This window comes from Hyaena hyaena, unplaced genomic scaffold (genome assembly GCF_003009895.1).
Source record: "Hyaena hyaena isolate Hyena2069 unplaced genomic scaffold, ASM300989v1 scaffold_1141, whole genome shotgun sequence".
Lineage (NCBI taxonomy): Eukaryota > Metazoa > Chordata > Mammalia > Carnivora > Hyaenidae > Hyaena > Hyaena hyaena.
Window position 1 is genome coordinate 348,692 of NW_024081774.1, and position 16,063 is coordinate 364,754.

Sequence of the window (16,063 nt, forward strand, 5' to 3'; positions counted from 1 at the left end):
AGAAAATGTTTTTACCTCACCTAAAATCTGAGAAGTTTCCTGGATAAGACCAGTTGAGTAAGAATTAGCCAGTGATGCAGTGCACTTCAGAGCAGGAGGTATTTCAGGCCAAAAGAATAAGCTCACTGGGAAAGCAAAGAGGACTGGCTTTAAAGAACTCATGATTGGAACAAATTAAGTATATAGAATTGTGGAACTTTGATGCCAGTCCACTTTAAAGAGCACAAAAGAGCTAGAAATCAAAATACAACACAACACAACAATAACAACAAGAAAAAAAAACAAACCTTACAAGACTGTGGGCTCACGCAAACAGATAAAGAGAAGAAGATTTCTCTAGAATATGAGGAATACAGGAAAGGGGCAGAGACAGGAAAGGGTGGTGATCAGTTTGTAAACCTATTGGGATTGGAGTTCCCATGTAATAATAATGATAATGAAGAGAACTAACCACTTCTCTAGCATTCTGTGAATTTGAAAACTGTCTCTTAATTTTATCTTTTTCGATGCTTGTACTGTTTTCTTTCATTTTAATGGTAAGTCTTTTTACAAAATTTTATTTTTTTAAATTTTAGAATGTTTATTTTTTGAGAGAGAGAGAGCAAGAGAGACCGAGCATGAGTGGGAGAGGAGCAAAGAGGGAGCAAGACACAGAATCCAAAACAGGCTCCAGGCTCTGAGTTGTTAGCACAGGGCCCAACACAGGGCTCCAACTTATGAACTGTGAGATCATGACTTGAGCTGAAGTCAAATGCTTAAGTGACTGCACCACCCAGGCATTCCTTTTTTACAAAATTTTAAATGTAGATATGAGTTTTTTTGGAAATAAAATCATTACCAGCATGCTTTATTAAGTATATTTTCATTTGGATTCCCTCTCTCTCTCTCTGTCTCTCTCTCTGTCTCTCTCTCTGTCTCTCTCTCTCTCTCTCTCTCTCTCTCTCTTGTTTATTTTTAAGAGAGACAGAGAGTAGAGGAGGGGCAGAGAGAGAGGAGACAGAAGATCGAAGCGGGCTCTGTGCTGACAGCAGAGAGCCAAATGTGGGACTCAAACTCAGGAACCATGAGATCATAACCTGAGCCAAAATCAGAAGCTTAACCAACTGGATTCCTTTTCTAATAGTCTGTGAAAATCTATTGAAGGATTGTTGTATGTAACTCAGTATTCGTATCCATTATTGCCAGTATGGGTACTGATAGTGCAAATAAATTTGGAAAGGACACATTTTATGTTTCTGTATCTTGCCTCATGTCATTCTTCTTCCTAGAATGCCCTTCTGATTTTTCCTTTAGTTGGAATAACTTTCTGTTTTTTCAACAACAGCAGAAAATATCAGTTCCTATGTGAAACTTTTTCCAGTTCTGCCTAAGAGCTCCACATACTGAACGCATTCCATTATATCATGTCAAAAATGCAAGATGGTGATGGCTTGATCCTTTTTTGGTGCCTACCACAGAGACTGTTAAATTCACTGCAGAAGGAAATAATAATGGGCAACTGGATGTACATAGTGAGTAGGGTTATAGCTACAGGGACATGGTACCTGCACCATTGCCCAAACCAATACATCAGTATGTAAATAACCTGCACGTTTCACGGACAAGAGTCATAAGGGAACTTTTATTGTAAAGGACTGAAAGGTACACCAGCAATGAAAACTCAGTTTCTGATTTCTGTGGGGAAACAGAAATATTTTATTAAAATAAACAGCCACATTAAAAAAAGTCCTTTCCCTGACAATTTTTAAACCTATATTCCCATATTTAGTCAAAATGTACAGGAGATGAATATCAAAAATTAATTTTACGTTTTAAATCAGAAATAATTGCAGTTGAAAGAAACGTCTCTGAGTATATTCCCTGAATTTGGGGAAGAATAGCGAAAACTGAGAGTAGACTTCTATTTTAATTTGTTTTAAAGAAATGTAGTGTATTTCATTAAACTATAAAAGACACCCTCAGGAACCACAGAAGTCTGTTGTTATGGCTACCGCTGGCATTGTTGTCTATGTTCACACTTTGTTATAACTCACAGAGTAGGTATTATTTGGGGCTGAGGTTTTCTGATGTGATCTTAGGTAAACATTACAGATTATATGGGTGAAACTTAGAACTCCCTTTTGATATTTTCACAGAAGTTTTCATTTTTCAGCTTTAATTATTTATAACAGGTTTTGTACTTAGGTAGTCTTTAAGAAGTTGAATTTCAGATGTTAAAATTACCAGCATACTAGTACAGACTTATTGAAAAAGCTTGGAAAAAAAGTATAGTAATGGGGCTTAAATATGGAAAAGGAAATGAAATTTAGGTATCAGAAGGTAGTAACCCATAAGAAGAAATCCTGTGTCTATGAAGACTCATTTATGCCTGAATAGAGTTAAACTATACTTTTCTTCAATGCAATAGAATATTTTCATAATATTCTTTTGGTTGATGAGTACTTAAATAAACAAATCATGTAACAACACACAAAATCCAGACAAATCATGTAATACTATACACACAATCCGGACGCAACAGGTAACCTATTAACCAAATACAATAACCTATTAAATAAAACAAATATATATAGAAAGAGTATACATATATGTGATATATATTACATATCTAGTACAGATGAAAAATAATAGTTAATATTATCTAAATACTACATGCTTATCAGTGTTCTAAATCTGTTCCCTATCATGAGGAGATTCTATTATTATTCTTTTCAACATGTGAGTAAATACAGGCTCCAGGAGGCTAATTAAAGTGTTCAGATTCACATAGCTAGTAATAGGTGGACCTGAAATTTGAACCCAATGAATCTGTTTCTAGAACTCATTTCCTTAGGACTCTACATCATGCTGCTTAGAGAAAAAGATAGTCTATAAATCTAGAGACCCTTGTTCCAACTGTATCATAATAGACTATGACAACACACCTAATCTAATACAGTCTCAGTTTATCAGTAAAATGAGGGTATTAGGCTACATCATGCTTAAGACCTGTTACAGCATTAAAATTGTCAATTAGGTTATACTGTGTCCTAAAATCTGAAAGAGATAAAATTATTTTCATAAGGTAGCTATGAAGATAAGATTTATGTTCAGAGAATTATTAGTGAGCACAAGATTTCTTCAATGCTTTCTTCCATCTAGGTAAAATTATTATTCCCTCTTTTGTGCCTCCATACTAAAGCAGTTTTATCATAATACTTTTTTTCATTTGTTTTGCATCTACCTCTATTGTATTCACTGAAAGGTTTTTAAAGACAAAAATCATATCTATTTATCTCTGTGTTCTAGCTCTAAGTATCTGGTACATAATATGGCTTCAACAAATTATTGTTTCAAAATATGTTCTCAATCTACTTAAGAATGGTTCAGGGGCTGCGGTGCCTGGGTAGCTTAGTCAATGGAGCATCTGACTCTTGATTTTGGCTCAGGTCATGATCCCAGGGTTGTGGAATTGAGCCCTGTGTAGGGCCGTGTGCTGAGTGTGGAACCTACTTAGGCTTCCTTTTCCCTCGCTTTCACTCAAAAATAAATAAATAAATAAATAAATAAATAAATAAATAAATAAAAGGCTCTTGAGCTTATTAGTGTTGTTACACCAGCTTACTTATTGAGATAGGTTCTCTGATCTATATGAGGCCTGAAAATCTACGTCATTAGTACTTTGAGGGTTACTATGTTCACAATATGTATGCTGTTCAATTACACATGAAATTAAAAAAAAAAAAAAAGTAATTCTGTAGGACAGAAAGGGCTAAAGTTTTCCCAAAGTTTGTTTCCTCTGAACTATCCTGGGAAAATAAATGTTATCACCCAAGACTATGTTATAAAGGGACGTTGTAGTTCCCCTTGGGAGAATCACTATGTCAGATTAAAGCATATTAAAGCCTCTCACAATAAAAAAAGATGATGCTTACTTTGTTAAACAAAGCGTTTCACAGTCTTGTAACCTATCTTGAAAAATGTGAACTAACATTGATCAGGGAAGAATTTGTGGATAATGGAAGGGCAAAGTGAATTATGTCTGAATGAGAAGATCTGTATAATTGAAGAGGAAGGAGGAGGGCCATTGATCTCATGGGAACACAGAAGTGAAAATGTGGGACAGTAAATACTCCAACCAGAGCTGAATGGACACATTTTCTAAATATATATTTTTTAATTTTCATTGATTTTGAGAGAGAGTGCAAGCAGGGGAGGGGCAGAGAGAGAGAAAGAGAGAATCTCAAGCAGGCTCCACACTGTCAGCATAGAGCCCAGTGCACGACCTGAACTCATGAATCGTGAGATCATGACCTGAGCCAAACTCTAGAGTCACATGCTTAACCATGTGAGCCACCCGGATTCCCCAGAACACACACACTTTTTTTAATGGTGGGGAGTAATCGGGAGAAGTATGTTTGTGCCTAATAAAGGAGAGTTTGAATGGCAGGGACAGGATTTTAGGATGAAAACTGTTAGAGAGCTTTGTGGGAAGGATGTAGCAGATGTTATATACTCCCTGAAATTTGCTCTTCCTGTTCTTGGTATCTTGGTTCAAGGTGGTTAAGACTAGCCAAAAAAAAAAAAAAAAATTGAGATTACAAATAAAATTTTTAAATTGCTATTATATGGAGGTCTGACCATTTGGAATTCACAATTTACTTAATGATTTCAAAATCATTGTTATTCATATCCAGTAGTTTGCAACAATTCGTTGATAGCATTTGATGGAGTAAATGTCTTTGGTTTGTTTGTTTTCTGCTGTTTTTGTTTTCTACTTTGGGGATGCTTTTAATTACAATAAAAGCACGTGTAGATAGCTAAATAGAAATATGAACACAATTTAGCCAAATTTGGCTTTTTAATGTTCTTTTTAATGTTACAGAAGTTATTGAAATACTGCTTTAAGTTTTTATTTGCTTATATTCAGTTCTCAAAAATATTGTGGTTGTATAGAAGCCCAAATATATTTGGTCATATCTAACATGGTTGAGAGAAGCTGGCATATGATATCATCTATTAGGAAAAAAAATTGCTGTGTTAGTGTTCCCAAGATTCAGAGTCAGTAAGGCAAGGAGGATTGTTCTGATCTCAATGAGATAAACTGTCTTTACAGTTTTACTTCTTTCTGATTCAGTTTCTTCTCTTTTATATTTACTGCCATTATCTCCAGCAAGACAGCAAGGTACACCTCCATAAATTTACTAGAAATAAGCATATTGTGTGTTTTTCTAGACACATTATGTTTGCTAACATATGTTTGCTTTCGAAATAAAAATACAATAATTCAATATTTAAACAACTTAAAATAGTTCAAGATTTGGGCAGTACACTTAATCTATTTCTGAAAGGCTTTATATCTATTATTATTTGAGGATTTGAGATTCTCAAATTTGTGCAGAACTACATAGACATACATAAGCTTTGGATAGTAATTCCAGTATTGTCTCATGCAAACTTGATTGTTGTATTTCTAGACTCAAATTTGCTTTTTAAATTCTCACTCTCAAAGACCTCTGAGTCTCTGCTCGTAAATCTACCGTTTGTTTAGTCCTTACCAGATAGACACATATTTTTCATTTTAACTACAATGCTTAATTAAGACTCTTAATGATATTTTGGCTAGTAAAGAACTTTTAAGATATCTTTATAATCCACTATCCCATGCTTTTATGCAGAACCCTCAAAAATGATTGTCAGCACAAAAATGCACATATTTCTTACAATGATTATTTATGTTAGCCCAGTATCTGATAAATGGTTTTCCCTCAAAACTGTTATTTATTTATAGTGTGTGGTTAAAATGTCTAAACATAATTACCACTGTCAGAATGTATGAGAAAAAACTTTTCTTTAAGAAAAAATTGATTTTAAACTAAATATTCCAGTTATAAGCCATATGAAATAATTTTCATACCACGTTTATTTAGTTATACATATTTTTGAAATTTGAAGGATTAATTGCCAATGGTTCTATACTTACTAGAAAGAAAATAATAGATCTGGGGAAACTAATTGGGTAGTAAGTTTCAGTTTTAGTGTTGGAATATGCAAAGGACATAAGAAATCCTCTAACTCAAGTCTTGAATTACACAGAGAAGGAAACATATTCAAAAAATCAAGTGAATTGGGGCGCCTGGGTGGCTTAGTCGGTTGGGCATCCGACTTTCGCTCAGGTCATGATCTTGCGGTTCGTGGGTTCGAGCCCCGCATTGGGCTCTGTGCTGACAGCTCAGAGCCTGGAGCCTATTTCAGAGTCTGTATCTCCCTCTCTCTCTGACCCTCCCCTGCTCACGCTGTCTCTCTCTCTCTCTCTCTCTCTCTCTCTCCTAGAAATAAATAAAAATATTTAAAAAAATAAAGTGAATTTTTCTACTATGATACAAAATGTTTTAATTAAATAGAAATTTCTCAGTAATCCCTGTCACTTATACATTATTTAAGTATTATGGGGTGCAATATTTATGTTTAACTCAATTAGTTTTAGTGGCAATATAATTTTCTTCCTTTTATTTTTTTCTACTGTCTGAAATACCTTACTCTAGAATTTCCAATAACATGATTGAAATCAATGCTGTCCAATAGAACTTTCTGTGGCGATGGACATGCTCCACCCAACATATGATTGGGTATGGTAGCCACCCAACATATGATTATTGAGCACTTGACATGTGGCTAGTGTGACTGAGGAACAATCCAGTTTACTTAATTTTATAGGATTTTTATTAATTTAAATATAAAGAGTCATAATCAGCTAAAGGCTACCACACTGAGCCATGCAAATTCAGACAAATATAATATACTTCTCCATAAATCATTTTGAAATTTTCACTGGATATGAGCCAAAAGAAAAAATATATGTGTCTAGATAGTTTTATTTCTTCAACATTACAGATGCAGTTTGAAGGCTTGCCTCTGTTAGTTTTAGAGATCTCTAGTTTGTTAACACTTGTAGGTATATGTTATATAGTCTACATATATGGGTTTGTGTGCTAAAGGAAACATGTTTAAAGTTATATAGATAGTTTAAAGTGTGCTATATGTTTAACAAAAATAATAAGAAAAGCTTGCATTAATGTATGCTTCTTAGAAGTTACAATTCATAGAGATACCAAGAATTAATTTGGAAATAGGTGACTAAAAAGTAAAATATTGTGTGATGTTTTACTCCCTGAGTGTCTGTAAACAAAATGGCTATTGATTTTTTTTTCCCTAGGTATTTGTATTGGATTGACTGCTGTGAGTATCCTCACATCGGCCGTGTTGGAATGGATGGAACCAATCAGAGTGTTGTCATAGAAACCAAGATTTCTAGACCTATGGCACTAACAATAGATTATGTCAACCATAGACTCTACTGGGCTGATGAAAATCATATTGAGTTTAGCAACATGGATGGATCTCATAGACACAAAGGTTGGTCCAGTAGCACAAATGACCCAGTATTTTACCAGTGCATACATTATTCACTTAAAATATATACACATTTATATGTATTCATTATATATAATTTCTGTCATTTAATTTTATAATTTGATTGCATGATTATGTTCCTCTATGACAATATTGGTAAATAAGAATTAGGTATATTTATTCAGAACTTCTGTAATCATGTATAAAAATCATATTGACAGTATTCTCTTCAATTGTATCTTTCTAAGTAGCTTTCATAGTAAATGAACAATATTTTTCTTAGTTAATATATACATGCATCTTGATTGAATTGAGACAGAAGGTTATTTGTTTGTAAATGTAGATTATTATTGCAATCTGGTAAGGGTAGTTGTTTTAAAAATGCCAAGTAAGAGTATAGTTCTCGAAAGACAGTGAAGTAATAGCATTTAAAAGTTATCAATTATACTGCATACATGATCAAATTTATTGTTATCTAATCAACAATGGCCACTAAAGTTAACATGGAAAACAGCTTTCAAATTATAGTAACATTCAGGAAATTATTTAAGTATGAATGAACAAAATTCTACAGATACTTTACTTTTCTATTTTTTATAACTCTGAGTAGATTAAAAAAATTAAATATAAAGAAAATGAATGAAGCAATTCAATATGAGAGAAGTAACACTGGAATTAGAGATGAGGCAGAAGTCTCAGAGAAAAATAGCTGAGGATGAGGGGATTCCTAAGTGCAATGAAGAAGGGCATGATGATGAAGACAAGGTGACAGGGATATAACAGAAACCACAAATGATTTCAATGAACACTCAAAATACTTTAAGTGTTTAAAGATGAGACTTTTCCCAGAATGAAGAAGATAAATGGCTTTTATTGAAGGCTTTTTATTGATCTTTATTGACCTAACATCACCTTTGTTATTAGGTGTTTTATCTTCAAATAGTAAAAGCACAGGTTTCACAGAGAGGTCCCGAAGAAAGCCCACGCATTAGCATGGTTTAGCTTATCAAGGTGCTTTCTTCTTTCTTCCCTAGCAGTAAGCTTAGAACAAAACCCTGGGCAAAGGGAAATAGGGGGAGATGGTAAGAGAGGATTATTGATAATCTTATTGCCAGATGAGGCCGTGCAAGTGTGTGCCAGTATGCATTCCTGAGAAGGATGAAGCCACGGAGTTAAAAAGTACATGAGCAAAAATAAAGGAGATATAAGTCACTGAAGTCACACCACTTAATTGTTTTGCCTATGTCCTTCTCAGTTGATGTTTAAACAAATATATTATTCTATCGTTGCTGACAGCAAGCTTTTAGAGGTGCTTTTATAACGGTAAGAACATTGATATCACAAGTGTAGTTGGATGAGTCACTTATTTAGGTGTTGGCAATCCAATTACAGAGATAAAGAAACTCATCAGGATGCAATTTGAGTGAAGAATTATTTAAGGATGACTTTAGGATTTTAATTACAGCAGAGGTAATGTTGACAAATCAAAATCACACTTAGCGTTCAGCAGTTATATCTTCTCCAAAGAATCAATAATGAAATGTTCTGCAACATTCTTAGATGATATAATTGAAAGTTTTATTGTGGCAATCAGTATTTTCCCCATGTAACTAGGAACTCGTCTATTTTAGCATCTATATAAAACTCTAGGTGGTTGTGAATATATCACTTTCTGCTAAAAATGGGCACTGTACAGTAACATTTAAACAAGTTTTGGTCAGATAAGTGAATACTGAAAATACAAATTTTGGCACCAAAGTTTTGCCTGTTTGCATTGGAGACTTTGTATTTGAACACAAATTGTAGTTAAAGGTGTTATCTATTAGAAACTACTGACTCCACCCCCTATTCAGTATTTAGAAATGATGTCAGATATGTGGGTGACTAATGCTTTGAAAACTTAATACAGAATTAAATGTGTATAAATGAAGTGTCTTTCAATTATGGTACTGTTGGTGACTTTGGGTAGAGGGACATTACAGCAGAGCGAAATAGCACTAAATTTAGTAGAGTAAAATATTTGGCTGAAAGATACCCAGGTATGATATTATTAATATTTTAAAATTTGATTTTGAAAATACTTGGAAGCTCCAGGAGGAGAAAAAGAAAGTAAAAGAGTTGCCATCAGAAGTATTCTCCTGAATGCTTCCTCAGAAAGACTAATGAAAAATTCATTAAGCATCTTATCAGGCATCTGCCAATAACTGAATGTAAGCCAACAATTACCTAGTAGTTACTAATGAGGTACTCATTGTAGGCAGCCTAAATTATGCCAACTCCACAGTCAGTGAAAAAAGAGCCATTCACTTGCCATGTTTGTGAAGGGGAGTAGCGTTTTTCTTCCTCTCGTGCTTTCCTGGTAAAGACATAGAGAGTGCTGTGGTTTCTCGGTTGTGTATTTGGAGGTGGAAAATGAGACTTGACATCAGTGTAACTTCCCCATTAGTTTGGTCACTGATCCCCTTTTTTTTTCTCTTAACCAGACTAGTGCTATTGTTCTCATCTTAGAGAACTCTGCTTAGAAAGTGGGACCAAAGCTTTTCAAGAGTGGGATATGCCAGTCATGACAAAGTAATTTCAGAATATGAGGGATATATAAGAAATTTTAGGATTTTGGCTTCTGTTTGATAAGCCAAATCTTAATAGTGGAGAAAAATTAAACCCTGACAGTTTTTTCTGCTCCAAACATATTCTGATTTAATCATTCAATAATTTCATAAGTGAAACATTAGTTATTACTTGTCTAGCCTACGAAATTCTAAAAATTCAGAATTCTTTGCCCTAAACAATAGATCAGATTACCTCCATGGTACATGTGACTTACAGTTTGCTTAAGAATTTCTATCCATCTTTCTCTATTATCTCCTCTACCCCAACCCACCTTCCTACCTAGTCTGTATACCACATTGCAAAATTAAACAAACAAATAAGCAGTCAGTTTGCCGGATTGGGCACATCTAGATGCGATCTTAGCCTTATGAACCTCTTCCTAATGCCGCTGAATATCATTTTTTTTGGTTTTTACTATAATAATTATATAATGATATGGTTTAATAAAATGATGCCATAGAATATATATGTTACTGGATGACTGAGTCAGACAGTTTATGTTAAATCCAATTTTCGTTAGTTCTTTTTTTTTTAGTTTCTTGATTTCTTTCCTTTAGATCTGCCCATTCATTCATTCATTCATTCATGTATTCATTCAACAAGTGCTGATGTCTCTTTCTATACCATGCCGTATGCTAGACCCTCAAGTTACAAAGATGAATAAATTTGTGTTTTTACAATACCTATAGTAATAGAAAAGCTGATATGCAAGCAAAAACATAAATTAGATTGGGATTAGAAGAATCTCAAATATTTTGAAAATGCATGGCGTAGTAGGAGAGCTCTTGCTGAAGTAGGGAATCTTTGAGAAATGTTAGAGATTGGATCAATTTCTCCATATGGGGAAATGTATAAAGGATTCTTCACGCAGAGGGAACAGCACGTGCAAAGATGTAATAGAATCTTGAAGCAGCATGGGGTTTATACAACTTGGCTAGGACTAGAAGTTGTATAAGAGGGAGATAATGTCACTAGATGAACATGAGCAAATATGGGCCAGATTGTGACAGGCCTTGTAAACTTAGTAATTTGGAATTTATTCCCTAGGTCATAGGGAGCCATTGATGGTGTTTAGTTGAAAGAGTGTTGTCATTAGACTTGACAACAGCATGGAAAATGAAAGACCCTAGAAAGGCAACCAATTTAAAGGCTGTTAAAATATTTTAGAAGAAAATATTTGAAGTGATTATAGCTGTGGGAATGGGGATAAAGTTTTATGTTCAAAAGTTAATTGGATTAAAAAAATGGGAGAGATGCATCTGTAAGCCTAAAATAGTAAAAATATTGGTGGTCAAGGTACAGATATTAAGTGAACATTTTATATTAGCATGCACTTACCTAGGGAAAACAACCTTCTAATTTGATGACTTATTAGTATCACATATAATAGTATATCTTACAGGGAATTTATTAAGTACCAAACTAAGCATAACTCAGAGATTTTTTTTTTTGAAAAATTCTGTTTTGATGAGAAGTAGATTAACTTTAACAAAAGGGGCGGGGCGCCTGGGTGGCTTAGTTGGTTAAGCGTCAGACTTTCGCTTAGGTCATGATCTCTCGGTTTGTGGGTTCGAGCCCCGCGTCGGGCTCTGTGCTGACTGCCAGCTCAGAGCCTGGAGCCTGTTTCAGTCTGTGACTCCCTCTCTCTCTGACCCTCCCCTGCTCACACTGTCTCTCTCTCTCTCCTAGAAATAAATAAAACATTTAAAAAAAAAAAAAAACTTTAACAAAAGGGTCAGCATAAGAGGAATTCTAAGGATGTGATTAAACAAGCTTTAATGCATTTTTCCCTGAAAAGCATTTCAGAACACCTGATAATTTATCTGGAAGAAAGATCGGAAGTGAATGACTCTTTCTCCTCTTACTTTTGTTTGAAATATAAAATATGTCCAGTGAAAGATTAGGCAATTTTAGAATATTCTTTTATGTTGAATTGCTTAGTTTTAAAATGTATAAGTGTCTTATACAAAAATAAAATATTCTAAATATATAAATAATAATATTCTAGTAGGTATTTGTGTTCAGGACTGATTCCTACCAGCCTCAAAGTGCAACAGGGCTTTGATTTTGGATGAGAAGTAATAAACCTTTGAGACACCTGGGTGGCTTAGTCTTTTAAGCATCTGACTTTGGCTCAGGTCATGATCTTGCGGTTTGTGGGTTCAAGCCCTGCGTCAGCAGCTGTGTGAGCAGAGAGCCTGGAGCCTGCTTCAGATTCTGTGTCTACTTCTCTCTCTACCCCTCCCTTACTCATGCCTTGTCTCTCAAAAATAAATAAAATGTTAAAAAAATTAAAAAATGTACACCCTGCTTTAGTGAGACGTTTAGTGGGACATTATACTATAGTCTCTTACTTCCACACTTATTGTATCTCCTGCCTATACTTTTAGATCTTATTTGGAAATTTGTGCTGTAGAATTTCTGAAACGTGACCAAAGTAAAGATCTTTTGTCATTGATTTCATGCACTTTAAAAAGTAACAGTCTTCTCTGAATGAACTATCTGTGAAATAGGTTATATAATATCTCCTGAGAAAAAGTTTTTGTGATAACTTTGCACACCTGCCTTAACCCAGAGATTTTGTTTTCCATTTAAGGAAAAGAAAATTAAATTCCACAAAATTCTAGTCATTAGTACAAAATTTCATTCTGACTGCTTGTATCAAACTACATGACATCAGATTTCATTTTCCTCCTCTTCTGCTACAGGTGCCATTGAAGTTGAGATACCTTAGAGAGGTAGCTATTTTCTTGACAAAAAGGCTGAAAATAGTTTGTGATCAGAACTAACAATAGGGTGAGCTAAGAAAAAGATATGTTTGACTGTGAATCTTTCAATTTATTTGTTCAAATAAATAAATAAAATTAACTTTTCCTAGTAAATTTTTATCAAAATACTCCTCTTTATATCCAAGAATGATTTAACCTGTGTAAATTCAGTTGGTCATGTACATATTTTATTCAGCATACTGGAAAAATATATACTCATAACTGCTAATTTCTCTGAAGAGTAATCGCTGGGTACAATTCCAAACTACAGTTTATCACTGAACTGTCTTTTAGTCTGCAGACAGATTGCTTAAAATTTCATGCAATTATGTTGACTATGGCTCTTCATTTGTTTCTATACTCCTTGACCTGAAGATCCTCACATTGAAGTGTCAGTATTGTAGTCCGCCTCAATTGTTTTTGTATTGCTCTGAGAATCCAGTTGTGTTATGAGGGACAGTTCTGTGTTTAGATTTAAAAATCCAAATCATAATCCATGCAGTGATCACCTAATTAATGTTGGGAAAGGAATCTAGATCTCAGCACGCTGCTGCTGAAATAGCATAAATATATATATATGAAGGATTTTGTTCTGAGAAAATGAAAAACTGGAAAAAACAGTGGGAGCATGTTGTGCTCATATATTTTGAAACTCAAAGCTTTTGCATTTGGGTCTTTAGAATACTTAAATATACACTGAAACTAAAAAAGAGAGGGAATCTAATAAACACCACTCTCCAATTTTACAATAGAGTGTTTCTTTCTTGGTAGGATATTTCATTTTAGTACTTTTGGGGGAAAAAAAGAACTCTATCATTCACAGTCCATTACAAACAGTAGACTTCACAGGCTATTTTATGCCAACGGTGTTGATGTGCTGCTGTTTACAATACAATAAAAGTTAATGGAAGGGAGCAAAATACAATTCAGTTACTATAAAAATGTTCCTGAAACAGTAAAATAAATTGAAATTAACTGCCATTTCTAAAAAGTCTTAGAATTTCAGTGTCAATCATGTCTTTCAGTTTTGTTCCTTGAATAGGCCTTGTTACATTAAATTGTGTATATGTTTAAATAGATTATTATTTTGCAAATGCCACATATGTTCCATATACTTTTTGAAATGGGAAATTTTAAGTATTACCTTAGTAGGAGTTTTCAACCACTGTCAAAAATCTTATCCATCTTCTCCATAGGAGGGAGACAGTTGAGATATGGGGATCAGTCATAGGTCTGGCTCTCTTCCAGGTTACTCTCTAATTTAAGCAACTTGCTTTGCCACAGTATGGTTCCATGTTTTTATCTACAGGATGGAGCTTCTATTTAATTAGTGATTTTCTAACATTTCTTAAAGGAATTTAGCTGAGGTTGGAAATAGGAGAGAAGACTGTTTTATCAATTCCATCAGCTACCCCTACTTATTCTTAGGACTACCTAGAACACATTTTAAAATGCTTGTAGTATGTTACACTCTTCTTCTTTTTATTCTAGAACCATATTTGTAATTGGAGGAATTTGAGAAAACTAGAGACTAAATTCATGTAAAGGGCTCTATTGGTATCTGTCTCCTAGGTAAAGTGCTTTTTTTTAAGCCTTCAGCTTACATTAGGACTCTCAAACAAACATATTCCTAATGCATGTGTGTGGGCTCTCACAACTCCCATATTTAGTACTGATGATTGCCTCTGAAAATATATTGCCAATGTCTCTGATGGTTTGTATCACCAGCAGAAAAATTCAGAACATTTATAAGCAACACGACTATATGTTTACCAACTGCATGATAATGTTACTTTGTTTCGAGACTGGAGAGCAGTGTCCTGGTCAAGAGATGATTTTTATAGGCAGAATCTAGCTTTCAAAATAAATGTACTACAATTTGCATTGTCTGCTTTATAAATCCTCAAATACATTAACAGAAATACTCTTTTTAGTAATTAAATATTGAAATGGCCATATGTAACTTTCTATTATGAATAACCTAAAAATATGTAGATGAGAGAGGGCACCTGGGTGGCTCAGTTGTTAAGCATCTGACTTTGACTCAGATCATGATCTCACAGTTCATGAGTTTGAGTTCCACATTGGGTGAGCTTGAGTCCCTGCTTCAGGTGAACATGAGCTCCTCTTTGGTTAAAACATAAGCCCCAGGTGAGCCCCACTTCTCTTTGTCTCTCTCTATCTCTCTGTGTCTCTCTCTGCATCTCGCTCTGCCTGTCACTCACTTGCACACCCCTGTCAAAAAATACATAGATGAGAGAGGGGAAGTGGTTGAATTATATTAAACCACATATTTTTCATCTGTATGGAGAATATGTATTATTTGAAGTGACCAAGGTAGAGGAAAAAAAGGCAAAAAAATACCAGAAAAGGATGGACGAAGGATGCCTTTAGCCTCTTACTAAGCACTTAAAAGAAGAGCTCTAAATACAGCATTAATTTCTATATTTGCCGTTGTACATTACATTCATTTCAGTAAGTATACATTTAAGTGTCCCAGTATACATAATGCATTAAGGAAGAACATATAACTACTGTTTGGATATTTGATCAGTGTCAGTGTTTAAAAGACGTCCTCATATTATAGAGTCTCGGGTAGTAGCAGCTCAGGTCTGATAGGCACTATGGCATATGCTGAATAGAAGAAATTTATTATTTATCCCCTTCAAGGTTTCACTAATGAATGACCTTTTGAAATATTATATTGCAAAAAAATAAAATTTGAAATTCTATCATAATATTTACAAATGTTGCCTATCCTTAGTGTTCTTGCCATTTCTTAATGCCTTTATTCATTTTGAACAATGGACTATAGATCCATTTGCCTGAAATTTTATTTATAATACTGTTACCATTTAGCAGGATTGTATTGAAGGAAGCAGGAAATATGTTCATGGAGGCAAATATTAAATGGAATATTTTGTATCCTATTGTTGATGGTTCTGAGGAAATACTTATAAGAAAAAGAGGATTCTGCAATCAATAACACTGAAGGAAATGCATAATTACTGACAAAGGACAAATGTCTTTGGCCCTAAGGTTATATAAAGTACAGTCTTTTTGATGGTATGTTGGTAGCTACAGCTACTGGCTCAGCAGTCATGCTCTGGAAATTAGTAGACTGTGGCCATTCCTCCACCTACCCGGTCTTCTGTCACTTCTCATAAACTAAAAACCATTATCCACCCACTTACTGACCACTGTCATGGATCACCCACTTTCTTTGGCACATTACACCACTTTCTTTCATCATCTAATTTTATTGTATGTTTTCCAGCCTATATTCTTTCCTT

The 16,063-nt window shown here is 34.3% G+C and overlaps 1 protein-coding gene across 1 annotated transcript in view; it reads left to right on the top strand.

The window, feature by feature from the left end:
* The window catches only part of LRP1B (LDL receptor related protein 1B), a gene marked incomplete at its 5' end in the record, with an annotated part of 553,279 nt that overhangs the window by 345,548 nt on the left and 191,668 nt on the right, over positions 1-16,063 (top strand). The window contains one exon of the mRNA XM_039222492.1: positions 7,196-7,395. Coding sequence (XP_039078423.1) covers positions 7,196-7,395 — 200 coding nt within the window. The remainder of the gene's footprint in view (positions 1-7,195; positions 7,396-16,063) is intronic.